This window comes from Macaca fascicularis, chromosome 2, assembly GCF_037993035.2.
Source record: "Macaca fascicularis isolate 582-1 chromosome 2, T2T-MFA8v1.1".
NCBI lineage: Eukaryota > Metazoa > Chordata > Mammalia > Primates > Cercopithecidae > Macaca > Macaca fascicularis.
The window spans coordinates 129,567,844-129,583,329 of record NC_088376.1 but is presented as its reverse complement, the minus strand read 5'-3'; the positions used below and the strand labels follow the sequence as shown (position 1 = coordinate 129,583,329).

The 15,486-nt window shown below is 44.6% G+C and overlaps 1 protein-coding gene across 4 annotated transcripts in view; it reads left to right on the top strand.

Moving 5' to 3' along the window:
* Positions 1-4,740: 4,740 nt before the first annotated feature.
* Positions 4,741-15,486, top strand: part of LRIG1 (leucine rich repeats and immunoglobulin like domains 1) — a 126,781-nt gene continuing 116,035 nt past the window's right edge. For 2 of the 4 annotated variants that reach the window (XM_045385904.2, XM_045385903.2), the window contains exon 1: positions 4,741-5,060. Coding sequence is in view for 2 of the 4 variants with exons in the window: in XM_015446181.3 (XP_015301667.2) it covers positions 5,344-5,561 (218 nt within the window). In the remaining 2 variants the exon portion in view is untranslated. Of the gene's footprint in view, positions 5,562-15,486 lie in introns of all 4 variants that reach the window. The other 2 variants (XM_015446181.3, XM_005547556.4) reach the window with 1 other exon arrangement.

Genomic DNA, 15,486 nt, shown 5'->3' with positions numbered 1-15,486 from the left:
GCAAGGACAAGTGGCAAGGTTCTACTTTGTGTAGAAAGTGGACTCTAAAGGTTTTTGGTCCCTGTCGATGGTGCTCTGTGGAGGAGGGCAGAACCTGTGAAGGGTCACAGCTGAGCTGCAGGCAACAACCATTCTTGCTTTGGAACTGCAGCAGCTGCAGCTTGGCACTGTTTGGGCATTAACCAATATTCCAATAGCCAGAGATTGCACAAGAAAACCACCTCCATCAAAGGCAAATGTTGGAATGGGGGATGGGGAGATCTCAAAATCTTTCTCTTTTTATATTCTATTCGCAGACTCATTAGCCTCTTCTCTTACCTTCTCCACCCATCCATCTCCTTGACAAGATTATTGCGAGGAAGGAGTTAATGAGTACACAGTTTTATTTTCCTTGGAAGAGAGATACAAAACAGGCTCAAAGCAGGGCTGTCATCACCCTGCAAGTCTTCAGGGGTTTTATAGGTAATTATTAACCCTTTGTCACATTCCCGGACAAGAAACTTTCCTGCTGAAAGAACTGCTAAGATTTTCCATCTATATTATACATATGGGCTCTCAGTTTTTCAGAGTTAACAATTCAATAACACCTTGAAAACAATTACATGTATGTAGACCTAAACAGTTTATAATGCCCCTTGTGTCCTTTATCAAAATGATCCTTCTTTACTCACTCAGCACCCAGGTCAAGTACCATTATCTTTGTTTTCTATTTTTCTTTTATATATATATATATTTTTTGAGATGGAGTTTTGCTCTTGTCTCCCAGGCTGGAGTGCAATGGTGTGATGTCGACTCACTGCAACCTCCGCCTCCCGGGTTCAAGCGATTCTCCTGCCTTAGCCTCCCAAGTGGCTGGGACTATAGGTGTGTGCCACCACACCTGGCTAATTTTTGTATTTTTAGTAGAGATGAGGTTTCACCATGTTGGCCAGGGCTGGTCTTGAACTCCTGACCTCAGGTGACCCACCCACCTCGGCCTCCCAAAGTGCTGGGATTACAGGTGTGAGCCACCATGCCCGGCCCCTTGTTTTCTATTTGAGAAAAATGAGGCTCCAAGAGAGAAAATGACTGGCCAAAGGTTTAACGGATAACAAGGCCTGGCTGGAACCCAGCTCTCCTGAATGGTGCCCTGGTGCTTTTTTAATGTACTAAACGTAGTGTAAAATCTCGCCTAACATTAAGAAAGCACCTCTGAATCTCAGCATTCTTTAAAACCACTAAAGACCACACCACTGGCCGGGCGCGGTGGCTCAAGCCTGTAATCCCAGCACTTTGGGAGGCCGAGACGGGTGGATCACGAGGTCAGGAGATCAAGACCATCCTGGCTAACACGGTGAAACCCCATCTCTACTAAAAAATACAAAAAACTAGATGGGCGATGTGGCGGGCGCCTGTAGTCCCAGCTACTCGGGAGGCTGAGGCCGGAGAATGGCGTAAACCTGGGAGGTGGAGCTTGCAGTGAGCTGAGATCCAGCCACTGCACTCCAGCCTGGGCGACAGAGCGAGACTCCGTCTCAAAAAAAAAAAAAAAAAAAAAAAAAGACCACACCACCTAGAACTATAGCAAACTAGCACAAATTCAGTCCCCAGGAAGTTGTGTTTAAAAAAAAAAATCCCTATGGTTAACCTTCTTTCTTGTTATTTTATTATTTGCTTCTCTCCCCAATAGATTTCTGGCTATTTAGATTTTGGGTTCCTCTCTCAAGCAGCGGGTTTAGGATGATTAACTGCTAGGGCTTCTGTAGTCAAGAGAGACCTGCAGGGATTCTCACTGGGGATTTGATTCCATGCTATCCCTGGGGTAGATGAAAATGAACCGGAAAATCTAAAATTCCTGGATGACTCATTCAAGGAATAAGCATTTAAAATGATCAAAGTTGCACTGTGAGGAAAATAAGGACCTACAGTACCCAAATCAACTGTTGCTCTGTGCTGAATGGACCAAGACTTGCACTTTTATGAGCAGGGACATAGATTCCCCTAGACATTTGCCATTGCTGTTGTTGAGATCTCCTTCATCTTAGGCGGTGGCTGTAGATGAATTCCCCCCTGAGCTGGATATCACTGCTCTCCAAGTTCACACTCTCATTGCAATCACAAGCAGGTTGCTAGTATGTGGGCAAACTTCCATACATGGTATGGGGAGCAGACATGACTTCATGCTTTGCTGTAGACGAGAGGAACTGCCAAGGCTCAGGCGCCCTGTCCCCCCAAGTGTGCCCCGGCTTTGGAATCCTTTTCTCTGGCTGCATGGTAACCAGACCACAAGGGATGCTTTAGATTTGTGGGCACTCCCTCACCTTGCAGATTCTTGAATTCTATCCTCCAGAACGCTAGGATTCCAAAAAAGCATCTCACAAGTACACCCATACACATTTGAAAAAAACATTTTACAAGAATTACCCATTTTTATAGTACTAGAAATGAGACAAACCTGAAAGATAATTTTAGGTCAGCATTTCAAGAGGTTCAGTCATTTCAATTCATTTTTGCTGCATATGCTGTTTTATTGTGGGGTGGGGACGCCGAGGATCTGACAGTTTCATTTCAGGAAACGGATGTGGGTATTCTGCATTAAATTACTGTTTTGTGTGCTTTGGTCGTGAAAAACTTAAACACTGACCTAGAGAACTTCATAAATTTAGGGTCTTTTTAATCCATTCCCCCTGCTTATTATTATTTTTACCAAAAGGGATAGAACAAAAGGATGTATTTCTTCTCGTCCAGATGGAAGGTGTATGTTTATGTGGATTACATATAAAACATAAAAGCTGGTTAAAGCTCTGGGTGGAATGGGTCAGGTGCAGCATTTTTCTGATAATCTTTCTTGGGAATTAGATTTGAATTGATTTACCCACATATTTGAGTACTGCTTGGGGCATCACTGCTGAGATCATGCAAAAAAAAAAAAAAAAATGAGGCACCATTATCTGAGAGCACCATGAATCAGAAGGGGAAGAAGGAAAAAGGGGAGGAAGGGATAGGAAGATTACATTTTGGCTAAATAAAAGAGGTGATCTTATGGCTGAGGGAAAGTTTAACACATTTAGTGTATCTCAATTAAAGCAAACCTCTTAGACTGTGTCGAAAATGGAATAAACCCTTTACTTTTTTTTTTGCTTTTTTTTTTTTCCCTAAGGAACATCTTCTCCTCTTTACCTCCAACCCCACCCCACTTCCATAAAACACAACTCAGATTTAATGTTCTGGAGCAAATGTTTTTCAACAGACTTGACCTGCTTAATCTTCCTGACAATGTGCGCAGTTATGTTAGTAATTTGCATACTCTTGGAAAGGGATATGAGACACCAGCAAACCAAAACGCCCAGAGGGCAGCTATATGTTACAGTGGTAATCTTTTTCCTTTTTTCTCAATGTGTCTGTGTCTGTGTGTATGCTTTAATGTTACCATGTACTATCATAATATACAACTACTATCGTCTGATCTTTAAGAGCCAAAGTTGGAAGCTTTGTAACTATTTTTTCTCCTTTAACCCCGTCCCTTAAGAGTACACTATGGCTTCTTGAAAATCATCTTAAAAAGACTGATTAAAACAAAAACCCAACAACAACAACAACAACAAAGCAACCCCTTAATCAAAGGCTAGAGCTTTTCTAGAAGTACCTTTCAACTCACTAAGGGCTGGGAAGGAGAGTGCACTTTTTTTTTTTTTTTTTTTTTTTTTTTTTTTGGAGACAGAGTTTCACTCTGTCACCCAGGCTGAAATTCAGTAACAATTCAGTGACAAGTTTCTGCTCATTGCAGCCTCCGCCTCCGGGGTTCAAGCGGTTCTCCTGTCTCAACATCCCGTAGCTGGGATTACAGGCGTGCACCACCACACCTGGCTAATTTTTGTATTTTTCTTTTTTAGTACAGACGTAGTTTTACCATGTTGGCCAGGCTGGTCTCGAATTCCTGACCTCAGGTGATCCGCCCTCCTTGGCCTCCCAAACTGCTGTGATTACAGGCGTGAGCCACCACTCCCAGCCGAGGGTGCACCTTTGAGACTAGGTTTCTGCAGCACACATTCATTTTGGTAATCAAGGACATTATTGCTGGATATAAGACACGAAGAGCAAGTCAGGAGCAGATGTTCCAGGCTGTTCGAGGAGGAAGGTGACCACGCCTCATGAAATAACCAAGGATGTCCCAGTCAGGAACAAGTGTGTTAAGTTTTAAACCTGTGTCTTCGCTCTTGAAAAGCACCTGGAAAATGGACGCGGGTTTGCTTCTAATCTGCAGTCCTGCTTGCAGCCTGAGGAGGACGTAAAAAGCCTCGGGGCCAGACAGCTCCAAAACGGGGGCGTTACCCTCTTAACTTTCTCTCCTCCTCTAGACGCAGAGGGCATATCTTCACGCCTCCTTTCCCCAGCCCACGTCCCTGTTCTCCAACAACAACCTGCATGTCTCCTTTAAGAGGCGGGGGCCGTCCCTCCCTTTCTCCTCCCAGTCTCCCGCCCTTCACACCTTGGGTGGGAAAAGAGTGTGGGGGCGGGGTAGCCGGCAAAGCGGGAGGGGCAGGATCACGAAGAGCGCTCCAATGGCCCTCGAGGCTGGCCACGGTGGACTCCGGCAGCCAATGAGCAGCAGGCGGGGAGGCGTGGCGGGGCGCTGTTGCAAAGCGACCAACGTGGGCCGGCAGGCGGCCGCGGGGTGCGGAGCCCAGGGGGTGTGTGCGGGAGAGCGGCCGGGGGCGGGGCCTGGGGGACTGGCCGGGGCTGGGCCGCGGGGAGGCAAGCAGCAAGCGGCTGATTGTTCGGCCGCGAGGTCGGCGGGACTCTTGCTGCGCCGAGGAGCCGTGCGGAACCCAAGGCTGCGCGCGCGCTCGCCCTCTGCCCGTGGCGCGCGGACAGCGAGGCGCACGGGGACCTCCTAGCGCGCGCCGTCCAGCCCGGGGTCTACGGCTTTGCGCTCTGAGCCGAGAGGAAGATGCCCGCCGGCAACGAGCTCGGGCTGCGGGGCTGAACGCCTGCCTTCCAGGCGCAGCGGCAGCACTGCCCTCGGCCGGTGTCTGTAGCGGCACTCGGCGTGCGCCGGGCGGACGAGGAGCGCAGCCTGGGTACGCCCTGCCCGAATCGGCAGAGTTCGCAGCGAGCGCGGGCGGGCCGGCCGGCCCGGATGGGCGCGGGGTTTGCGGCCCCCGCCGGGTGCTGCGGAGCGGCCCGGGCACCGGGGGCCCGCTGAGTGCCGGAGCCGCGGCCTCAGAGAGAACTTGGGGCGGGGGCCATGCCCCGGCGCGGAGTCTAGAGCCTAGCGGAGCGCCCCGCGGGCCCGCCCGCGTCTGCGGCCGTTCGGGTCCTCACAGTCCCCGCGCCCGGAGTTCGCAGCGCGCTCCAGACAAGATGGCGCGCCCGGTCCGGGGAGCGCTCGGGGCCCCGCGCCGCTCGCCTTGCCTTCTCCTTCCCTGGCTGCTGCTGCTTCGGCTGGAGCCGGCGACCGCCGCGGCCGGCCCGCGGGCGCCCTGCGCGGCCGCCTGCACTTGCGCTGGGGACTCGGTGGACTGCGGTGGGCGCGGGCTGGCGGCGCTGCCCGGGGACCTGCCTGCCTGGACGCGGAGCCTGTGAGTGCCGCCCTTTCTGCCCTCCTTGCACCCCGGGGCTCTGTCACTCGGGGACGGGGCGGCGGGGGTTCGTACTCAGGGAGGGGGTGTGGACTGGGTTGTATGTATGGAGTTGTGCGTGCTGGAAGACTGTCAGCTTGGGTTGGCGGAGGGGAGACCCTGCGTGGAGGTCGGGGGAGTAGGCGTGCGAGAGAGCCTGGAGGAGAAGAGCATTCCTGGTGAGGTCTGGAGACGAGCGAGCGTGGGTCGTAGAGGTTTGGGGGTTAGCCAGCACGCGTCGTGCGGGCCGTGTGGGAGTTAGCGAGTGGGAGTCTGGAGCTGAGTGTGTTTGCGTGTGGGTGGGTGGGAAACGTCTGGAGCAGAGTGTGAAGAAGTCTGTGTGGGGGTCTGCGGGTGCGTTTCCTTTTCCTCTCCTGTAATCCAACTCTTTGGTGTCTGAGCTCCTTGGTTTTCCAGTGGGTAATGAATGAAGGTGACTTTTGGCTCCAATCTTTCGTTTACATTATTTATTAGTTGATAGTGTGTGTAGCCGTCTCCTGATCCCCAAAGACCATGGTGGCCTGACTTGCCTCTCTGCGGGGCAGAAGGCAGTCTTCCCCCGAGGACCTCTGAGTTAGAGGGCTTTGACAGTTCCTGGCGACCTGTGAGTGCTGGGAGTTTGTCCTTTTCCGCCTGGTTGGCATACGGAACTGTGTTCCAGACCCTTCCTGTGTGTTCCCTGGGGCCCCATTGGACTTGCTGATCCAGTGGGGTGGGGCCCACCCAAAAGAGTCTCTCCTCCATAAATGGTGCAAATGAGTTTTGGAGTAATGCTGCTTCAGGAGAGGGTGCCGGGGTCTTGGCTGATTTAAGCAATTTGTTTCACCCGAAAGAGGCTCTTTTCTGTGCTGTCAGGATGTGGGCATATTTAGGACTTAGTGGGACACTTCTTACAGGAGATTTGGCAGGAAAAAAAGGCATTAGCCTTCTGTAAACATGGTAGAATAGAATAGCCTTCTTTTACTTCTAAAAAAAATCTGGTCCATGAGTCTAATCCTGTTCAGTTATCGGTAATTAGCATCTCTGTAGAACTATTAGTACCTTTCCAGAAAAGGCCTAGCTTAAATAGTCCGCATTTCAGTTGAATAATTGGACATTTTTCCTAGAACATAGGAAAGGCACAGCAGTAACCTCAGGCATGACTATGGCTGTTTTAAAAAGAGAAAACTGGTGTCACAAGTTGTAACCAGCACCTGTGGCTTGATTGAAGAAAATGTGGCCTGGGTTCTGAAGGGAAGAAAAGTTAATTCCTTTTAAATGCAAAGATTCTGTACCTCTCAAAATGGGGCACGAATCTTTAACTTGGCCCCAGACACTGCTCCATCAACAAGTACTACAGAGTTCTGAAGACGACCAGGACCCTTTAGTTACAGTTAGATTTTCAATATCTACTTCTTCTATGGAATTTACTGAGTTAGTGAAAATCAGTGATCGTAGGGTGGAGGCACAGCTGTGTTAAGTACTGTTAGATAGAGCCCAGTATTGTCCTTAGGTAGTATCTTATTTAGTCTGGGGTATTGTGATTTTTCCCTTATATACGGTAGTTTTTTTTTTAATTGAGTCATGTGGGCAGAATCAGATTAACTTCTTAAGTGTTCACCTGTTGGAAGAGTGACTCCCAATGCCATGTGTCAGTGGCATTGTGGGGAAGGCATTTAGTTCCACAGCAGTAACTTCCCAGAGAGGACAGGGTGTCCTCTTATTTGCACTTTCCTATGGTCACAAGATCCACTTTGCCTTGCCCTTTAATTTTTGGAGCAAACATACTGGTTATTTCTTTAGGCTTTCTGTTGCCCAGGAGTGACATTTCACATGGCATAAATACCTTCAAAATTGAAGTTCTTCTCTTTTACTCACACATTTGATGACTGATAAATACCAAAGTGGGTATTTTGAGCATCAGTAGACTTTAGTATACTGATTATGGTGTTGACTGATTCGATTTTAAGATACGAGCAGCGTGATTTCTGGTTAGTATGTAGCAACACAGTAGGCAGTACAAAATGGCTATCCTTTGAAAAATAGTTGTGAAATTATCTTATTTCTGGTTAAGGACAAATCAAGCAAATGTGTTCTTTTTTTCTAGACTTCAGACTTCTGAATTTAAATCATTAGTCTCCATGAGTCTTATTCTGGAATTTCCATAAGAGTATTTATACGGTTTATATTCCTGGCCAAGATTCAGCAAGACTTTAGGGGAGAAAGTGTCTGTATATGATATAATGAAATATCTTATAGTTTCACCAAGTTTACACACTCTAAGCCTACAGTGTCTAGAAAATGCTTTGAGCTAGTTTATAAACCCATGAACTAGATTTACTGCAGCTAGTTCAAACAACTTCAGGCTGTGGGTTTGAGATAGCAGGGGACCTGCGGCTTTATGGGACCTTTTTTTTTTTCTTTTGTAAACAGTGCATCTAATGTGGAAGTTGCTTCTAGGCCTAGTATAAGAAAAGTAAAACTTTTAAATAGTGGATGTCAATGCAGTGTGAATAGAAGAAACAGAATGGAGCTGATAATTGGTGAATTTCTGGGGCCTGAGGATAACTTATTCAGCACAATAGCTTATAGTTGTAGTAGTCAAGCCATAATTTGAGTCTCCCAGCCCATTACGTAGGTGAGATTGGCATGGTCCAACTAGCACATTCATAAATAGCACCAAGCCACTGCCAAGCCTTATTCCAACTTCCCAGAACCTGAGAAGAAGTTGAACTTCTTAGAACTCAGATATTTGCTTTCTTTGAAATTATTTTTGAGAGCATGGCTTCAGGAGCTATTTAAAAAGTATTAAACACAGTTTACCTTAGACTCTTACCTGTGCCATACATTTGAGCAGTGTTTAATCACAAAATGTTGCTAGTTTCAGTGTTCTGAGAGCTGAATGGTAGCCCATTGGGATTGGGTTTAGGAAGGCCGGCAGGCCCCAGAGGAAGAACAAACCCTGATTTTTGTTCTCAGTGTGGAGCGAAGATGACAGAGCATTCAAATGCAAGGATATTCACAAAAGTGTATACCAAATGTGGTTGTCCTAAGCCACATTAAGATGAGTTTATTGATTTGGATCTCTTTGTACTATGTGTTTGCAATACCAAATCAGTTAGCTTAAATCTAACCTTGCCAGTTTTGGCAAAGAAGTGGTGCTTATGATTGCATTAGACAATAAACACCAACTGTGGTTGCCATTGTACTTGTGAAGCAAAGAGGGCCTTTGTCTTTCAAATTTTACAGCTGTGCTGGAAGGCCCAGGTGTGCAGGGTGTTGTGAATTAAGGGTTTGGAAAATACTGCCCATCCTGTTTATGCAAATTAAATTTAAAGTGCAGATCACCAAATTGTTGCAGAACCTAAACTGAGATTCATGTATTTTTTTTAAGTTGATTGTTGGATGGATGGTCCTGAAATATTTCCTTCTCCATATCACTTAAACTCAACAGACTTTGAACATCTTCCGATTTGTGGGACAGGGAAAGGGTTGTTTGGAATAGGGAGCATTTTAAATACAGGTTAATTGCCAAGAATACAGTCTGAAAGGTGCAAGTGTTCTTGGAGTTTCAGGGAGCTTTAGCTTGAGCTCAGAGTCCTTTCCTCTTGCAACAAGTGTCTTCCCTCTTGAGCGGGGAGAACTTGTCTGTTGCTAGCTGTCTGACAACTTTTTTTGAGTAAGGTGAGGTTTCTGGCAAATAATACTGGTTGTCGTGAGAAAAAGACACACTGTTTAAGTCTTGCTGATATGAAATTGTGGCCATAATATCTACTTTTTGAGTACTGCTAAAGTAGGAAGTGTCCAGAGATCCCCAGCACCCAGTGTAAATTAACTCTGTATTGGCACACAATGTCCCTCTTGCCTTTAGGACATGTCAGAACTGTTCCTGCTCCACTTTTCAAGGGACTGTTTTAAAAAGTAGTGTGCTGTCTTTTTGCATAATTATATTTGGTTGCTAGATTTTACAAACTTTGGACTTTTGGATATATCACCTGTAATTCTTGGAACCATCTTCAGAAAGATGAAGAAACGTTAAGTGTAGTGTGACGAGAGCTGGTTGCTAGTGGATGTCCTCATGTCCCATCTCCCCAGCTCTGCACCATGAGCCGAAAGCTTCCCTCCCTCCAGTGTTAATTACTTTGCCTGGGTTCTCCCTGAAGCTTCCCTGAGTCCACTGGGACGGCCTCCGGCTGACCTTTCTCTCCCTCAGACACCATGATCACAATGAAAAGGCCTCTCCCGCTTCTGCAGGGGTGTCTCCGTGGTGCAAAGTCTTTTCAGCATCCTCTCTTTCAGGGTGGACAGGAATGCGGGAGAGAGCACTGGGGTTTTGTGTGTCTTAACAATGCACCTGGCCCAGTGCTGTGCACCTGCTAAAGCCCTGAAGGTCTGTTAGATAGGAAAGCTGGGTGGAGATTGTTTAAAATAGTCTATGGTTATTTAAAAAGTGGCATCCACAGGAGAGGGAAATGTAGAAGAGGGATTCATTGAATTGAAAGTTGTTATAAGCAGTAAAGAATGTTGGTTGTACCAGAGTCTTTTTTTTCTTCTTTTCCTCGTTTGTTTAAAACATAAAAGGGATTCCTCTGACCTACCCCATAGGTAGAAGGACTTTAAGTTTCACGAGCAAGCCTAACTTTCAATTCCTTTTGAATGAGCTATGTGACATTTACTCACTGGGGACTTTCCCCCTCCTCAGTGACTGCAATTTGAAACCCTGGGGGTCTTTTAAAAGCGAACGGGACTCTGGGCCGTGTTAATATTCAGAGCTGTTTACAATGGATGCAGTTTCAAAGGCTGAAGGCATTGTCTTGAGACAGGAGGGAGGAGGGGTGGGGGAAAAATTCCCAGGCAGGGAAGGGCAAATATCTAAAAATCTCCAATGTTTACCAGCCTGTGGGAAATTTAGGGACCGTTACTGTTTTTTTTTTATGACTTAAGCAGGACACTGAGCCACTGGGGTTCATTCCATGCACCTCATGGCTTCAGTGTTTGTATGTCAATTACGTGGTTATCTTCTGCTTTTGTTTCAAGTTAAAATGTGCAAATTGGTAAGAAACTCAGATCTTATCTCCTCTGCAAAGAAATAGAGGACTTTGAAGACCAGCGGTTAAAATTTTTATAATAGTTTACCTCTGGGACCTGCATTTATGTTTTGCTCAGGTAATTTAATATAGCTGCACAGTTTAGAAGAGCAGTCCCGACTGACCAATTAATTGTCCAATTGTGACTAGGACTGAGAAGTTTTTTGCTGAAGTACTTGATACATGACCATTGTTATTAAGCAGAATGAATAGATCAATAAAGATTGCAGAAAAAATTTGCGGTTTATTAATGGTCTAATTTCTAATTGAAAGTTGGCAATCTGTGTCTTTTTTTTGTAGGGGTGGTGGGTATGTTTGTGAACTTTTCTTATACAAAGGCTTTTTGCTTTATATATTCCTATACTCTTATATATTTTGTATAATTTGTTATCAGTGGTTTTTACCCAAGCACCTTATGCATAGTCTTTTGAAACACAAGTTATAACTTCAGTCTGTTCATAGAAGTCATTCAGTTTTTAAGCTGTTTCTCCATTTCACTGGGTTTTATACTTTTCATTTCCTGCTTTTAGTTCTTTATATCTTCTAAGTGGGCATTTGCTACCCAGCTGTCCCCTGGTCTCCATTTGGGTTATTGATTGGGGGAGAGAATGGGTGAGGATAAAGCTTTCCTCACCTTTACTATGTTAAATATGTAGGGACCCTTGTCGCTAGTGGTCACACCCAGCTCACAGTCTTCATTAAAGAGTGGTAAAGGGGTTGAAGGTTAATTCTGTGGTCCATCCCTGGCACCTCCGCCTCACCTTTACTATGTTAAATATGTAGGGACCCTTGCCCCTAGCTCACACCCAGCTCACAGTCTTCATTAAAGAGTGGTAAAGGGGTTGAAGGTTAATTCTGTGGTCCATCCCTGGCACCTCCAGTCTACAGCTACATGTGTGATTTTGGGCAAACCTCTTCATGTCTAAAAAGACAGAAAAATGCTCTATCTTATAGAAGTTGTGAGGACAAAGTTAGATAATGCCTGTATTTAGCTAGGTTCCTCAACAGGGGTCCATCAACTTTGTGATGATGCTGGAGCACAATTTGAAGGTTAAAGGCCTCAGTAGCACCAATTTATTCTGTATCACACAGCCAGTCTCTCCAAGCCAGATTCCTTCCTTCCTTCCTTTCCTTTTCCTTTTTTCTTCTCTTTCTTTCTCTTTTTCTTTCTTTTCTTTTTCTCTTTCTCCATTTCTTTCTTTTTTTTCTTTTGCCTGCCTGCCTGCCTGCCTGCCTGCCTGCCTGCCTGCCTTCCTTCCTTCCTTCCTTCCTTCCTTCCTTCCTTCCTTCCTTCCTTCCTTCCTTCCTTCCTTCCTTCCTTCCTTCCTTCCTTCCTTCCTTCTTCCTTTCTTTCTCTTTCTTCCTTTCTTTCTCTTTCTTCTTCTTTCTTTTCTTTTGACAGGGCCTCATTTTGTTGCCCAGGCTGGAGTGCAGTGGTGCAATTAAGACTCACTGCAGCCTCAGCCTCGTGGGCTCAAGCAGTCCTCCCGTCTCAGTTGCCTGAGAAGCTGAGACTACAAGGCTCAGGCTGCCACACTCAGCTTCCAAGCCAGATTGCTGGTGACAAAGGCTCTCCTGGAAAATGTTTACCTTTGTGCTATGAAGGAGTCTTTTGGGGTGGGAAGAAGGCAGCCTTCTCCTGTGAGTTTTGTTGATATGTATGAAGCAGCCTTCTCCCATGGGTTTCTGGTGATATGTATGAAGTGCCACAAGTGAACTTCACGTACCCTTGGAAATCTTAGCCAAACAGGCAGGAAGCTATGAACAGTTGCAACAGATTATATAATTAGCAAAAATTATTGAGGTATTTTATAAATCTATTCCAGTTGTACAAATAGTTATGTCTGTTTAGCACTATCCTTTTGGAAGGGAGGCAGGTATGGGAAGGCGGGAGGGAAGTGAGAGGCCCTTAAACTAATCATTTTATCCTATTATTTCCCAGGGTTTCATTGAAACTGAACCCTACCAAGATGCAAGTAGCACCTCTCAGTCAATAGCTTGGAAAAATGCAGGTGTGCTCTTCCAAACAGGGTTAAATTACAGACTTTAGGGCTGGCTGAATCCTTACTGTATCCACTTCTCTTTGGAAAACCTTGAGGGAGGAGGAGGAGGGAGGACAGGAGACAATTGTGGAGTTGTATGCAGAGAACATTTTTCATTTGTTTTGGTCTGTTTGGAATTGCATAGGAACTTTGTAGGGGACACAGGCGGGGAACACAGGGTCATTTGAGGCATCTGGCAAGGATGCCACCTGAAAAGCCGTTTACTGTTTGCTGTCACTCCTTGTGCACCTGTACCTGAGTTCCTTCCTCAGTGAATGGCCATAATTCACAACCTTGCCCACATGAACGGCCACGATTGTTTGCGTCTTTATTACTATTTAATCTAGCATAACCGGTAAGGCCCATTGTGCGAACAACCAATCTGTTCATTCTGCAAGTCCTCATACATTTTGGTTGCCTTATGAACCAGGATGCAGGTTCTAATTACTGCTTGTTCAGTTTGTTTTGGCAAAAGGTGACGTTTAGAGGATCTAAAGAAAGCATGGCCTCTTTTTAAGTGTTTTGCATTGATTAGTTTTTGAACTTTTGTGGTGCACGGATCTCTAATCTTTTATGATCTGCATTCTCAAGATCTCACATTAGGAAGAAAATGAAGGAAATGAGTGAAGGTCTCTCACAAGCAGAATTAGCTGGACTTTGAGAAACACATGAACATAATGCAGGGTTTTTCTTCCTTTTTTTTTTTAGCTGATTAGAAAAGACAACAACTCACAACTTTATTTTCTAAGACTCCTTTATGCAGCATTTAACAGCTTCCCCCTCCCTGTTTTGTTTCTTCCACCAATTTATAATTTGCCATTCAAATAATTTACTGCTTATCTTGGTCAAAGCATACATTGCACTGAAATTCTTTTCTTCCGGATTACCTACCTGATGATAACCTGTTAGATACAATGAGAAGGACTTAACACTTCTGAATTGGAGGATAGATAATCTTGCTGTTGTTTCAAATCTTGTAGTTCCAGTGCTCTTTTGTTTGAAAGCGTTTGTCTCTCAAGCATTAGCACTTTGGGCTGGATAACAAGAAATTAACAGGCTGGGCTCTGCTTAGTGAAAACTTACAACTGATTAGGAAGCAGGCTGTTGCAGATACAGCTTCTTTTTCTTGTGAGATGATCTGAAATACATAGTTTTTAGAAAAAATTTTGAATTAAGGGAACATTTGATACGCAGCCAGGTAGTTTAAATAAACTAACTCACTTCTGTTGCTATGGAGTGTTTTTTCTTATGATTATGGAGAAACGTAAATATTACACAAGTGGACAGAATGTAATGAACTCTAGGTACCTGTCACTCACCTTCAACAATCATCAACTGTCTTATTTGATCTATTTCCCAATATGCTTCTGCCCTTCCATGTTATTTATTATTTTTTTGGAAATAAAGACATTATCATTTTATCTGCAAATGTATAGTTTGGTTTTTTTTTTTTAAATTAACAGCTTTATTGAGATGTAATTTATATACCATACTATTTACTGTAGGGTGGTTTTAAGAAATTGGAAGTTTTGAAAAAATTGGCATTCATTTTAACTGTGTTTTTCCAAAGGGCGTTTTGGTAAGCTATATATTTACAGAATGTTTATTGGGCACATACTGTGTGCACCCTAGTTTGTATGTTCTCAAAATACAGATTTTTTTTTCTTTTGTAGGAGGTGTTTAGCAAGCTCTTTTGTGCCGCTCGTTTGCCAGAATGTGCAATTCTGATTAACCTTCCACTTTCTCCCCATAGCTCTTACTTGGGAGGTTTCTACCAGGCTATTAATTGTTGATTAAAATCCATTAGTGAACAAACATAATTAGAAATGGACTAGATCATTTAAAAAGTGATGTCTCAGATACTGTTGTTTAGTAGAGGAATAATTAGCCATTGGTTGTAGTTAAGTCATGAGTCTGAATTGAGTTAACTATTGTTTACTTTGTAAGGCCTGACCCTCCAGCTGTGGCTACTTGAGGCTGCTTTAAATAGAGTTAGAGGCAGCCTGTAAGAAAATCCTCAAAAAGCAAAGAACTAGGTTCCTGGAACCCTCTGTGCTTGATTTAAACTTCACACAGATTTGAAAATGCTTTCTCCAAGTAGCTGCTGAAAGGTTTGTTTTACTTTATAAAAGTCCGTAGTTTAATTTCTCCTCAGTCTGGTACTTTGTTGGTGAGGGGGCTCCTTTAGAATGGATTTTGTGCTAGCTGCAGCTTCATTTAGGAATCTGAATGGGAATTACTAGTCCTCCAAATTCCATTCACTTTATCCTAGTTTTTGGAGTGACTTCCATCTTCTATCTGTGAAAATCAAATTCCAGGTAGATTATGGAGTGTTCAGTGGCTTTAAAAGCTGTCCAACATGGTCAGGTTAAACTGGAGGATCTATGAAGCTTAATTAAATTTATATGATATCCGATTAGACACCATTTACAGTGGGTTCTCTGTTTAGAAAAGTGGAAGCACACTCCAGTGCATTTTTTAAAATTATGGGGCAGAAAAGCTTGGTATTGAGACTATGATATTCAGTGCTGTTTTGCAAATTGGGAGAACACCATTCTTTCATCTGGTTTTAGCAGTGTGGTGGTACCTTGACCCAGCATCATGCCTCCGTCTTAGTTTTCGTTTTATTTTGAATTAAGAAGAATTTTTCTGTGTGTCTGTGGTTTCCTCCCTCCACCTGGGCTGGTGTGAGTTTCTGGCACACAAGCTCACAGTGCTTGCAAAACTTATAAACAGTCAGAAGAGCTCGTTGCTTCCAGGAAGTGGATTGTTGATGCA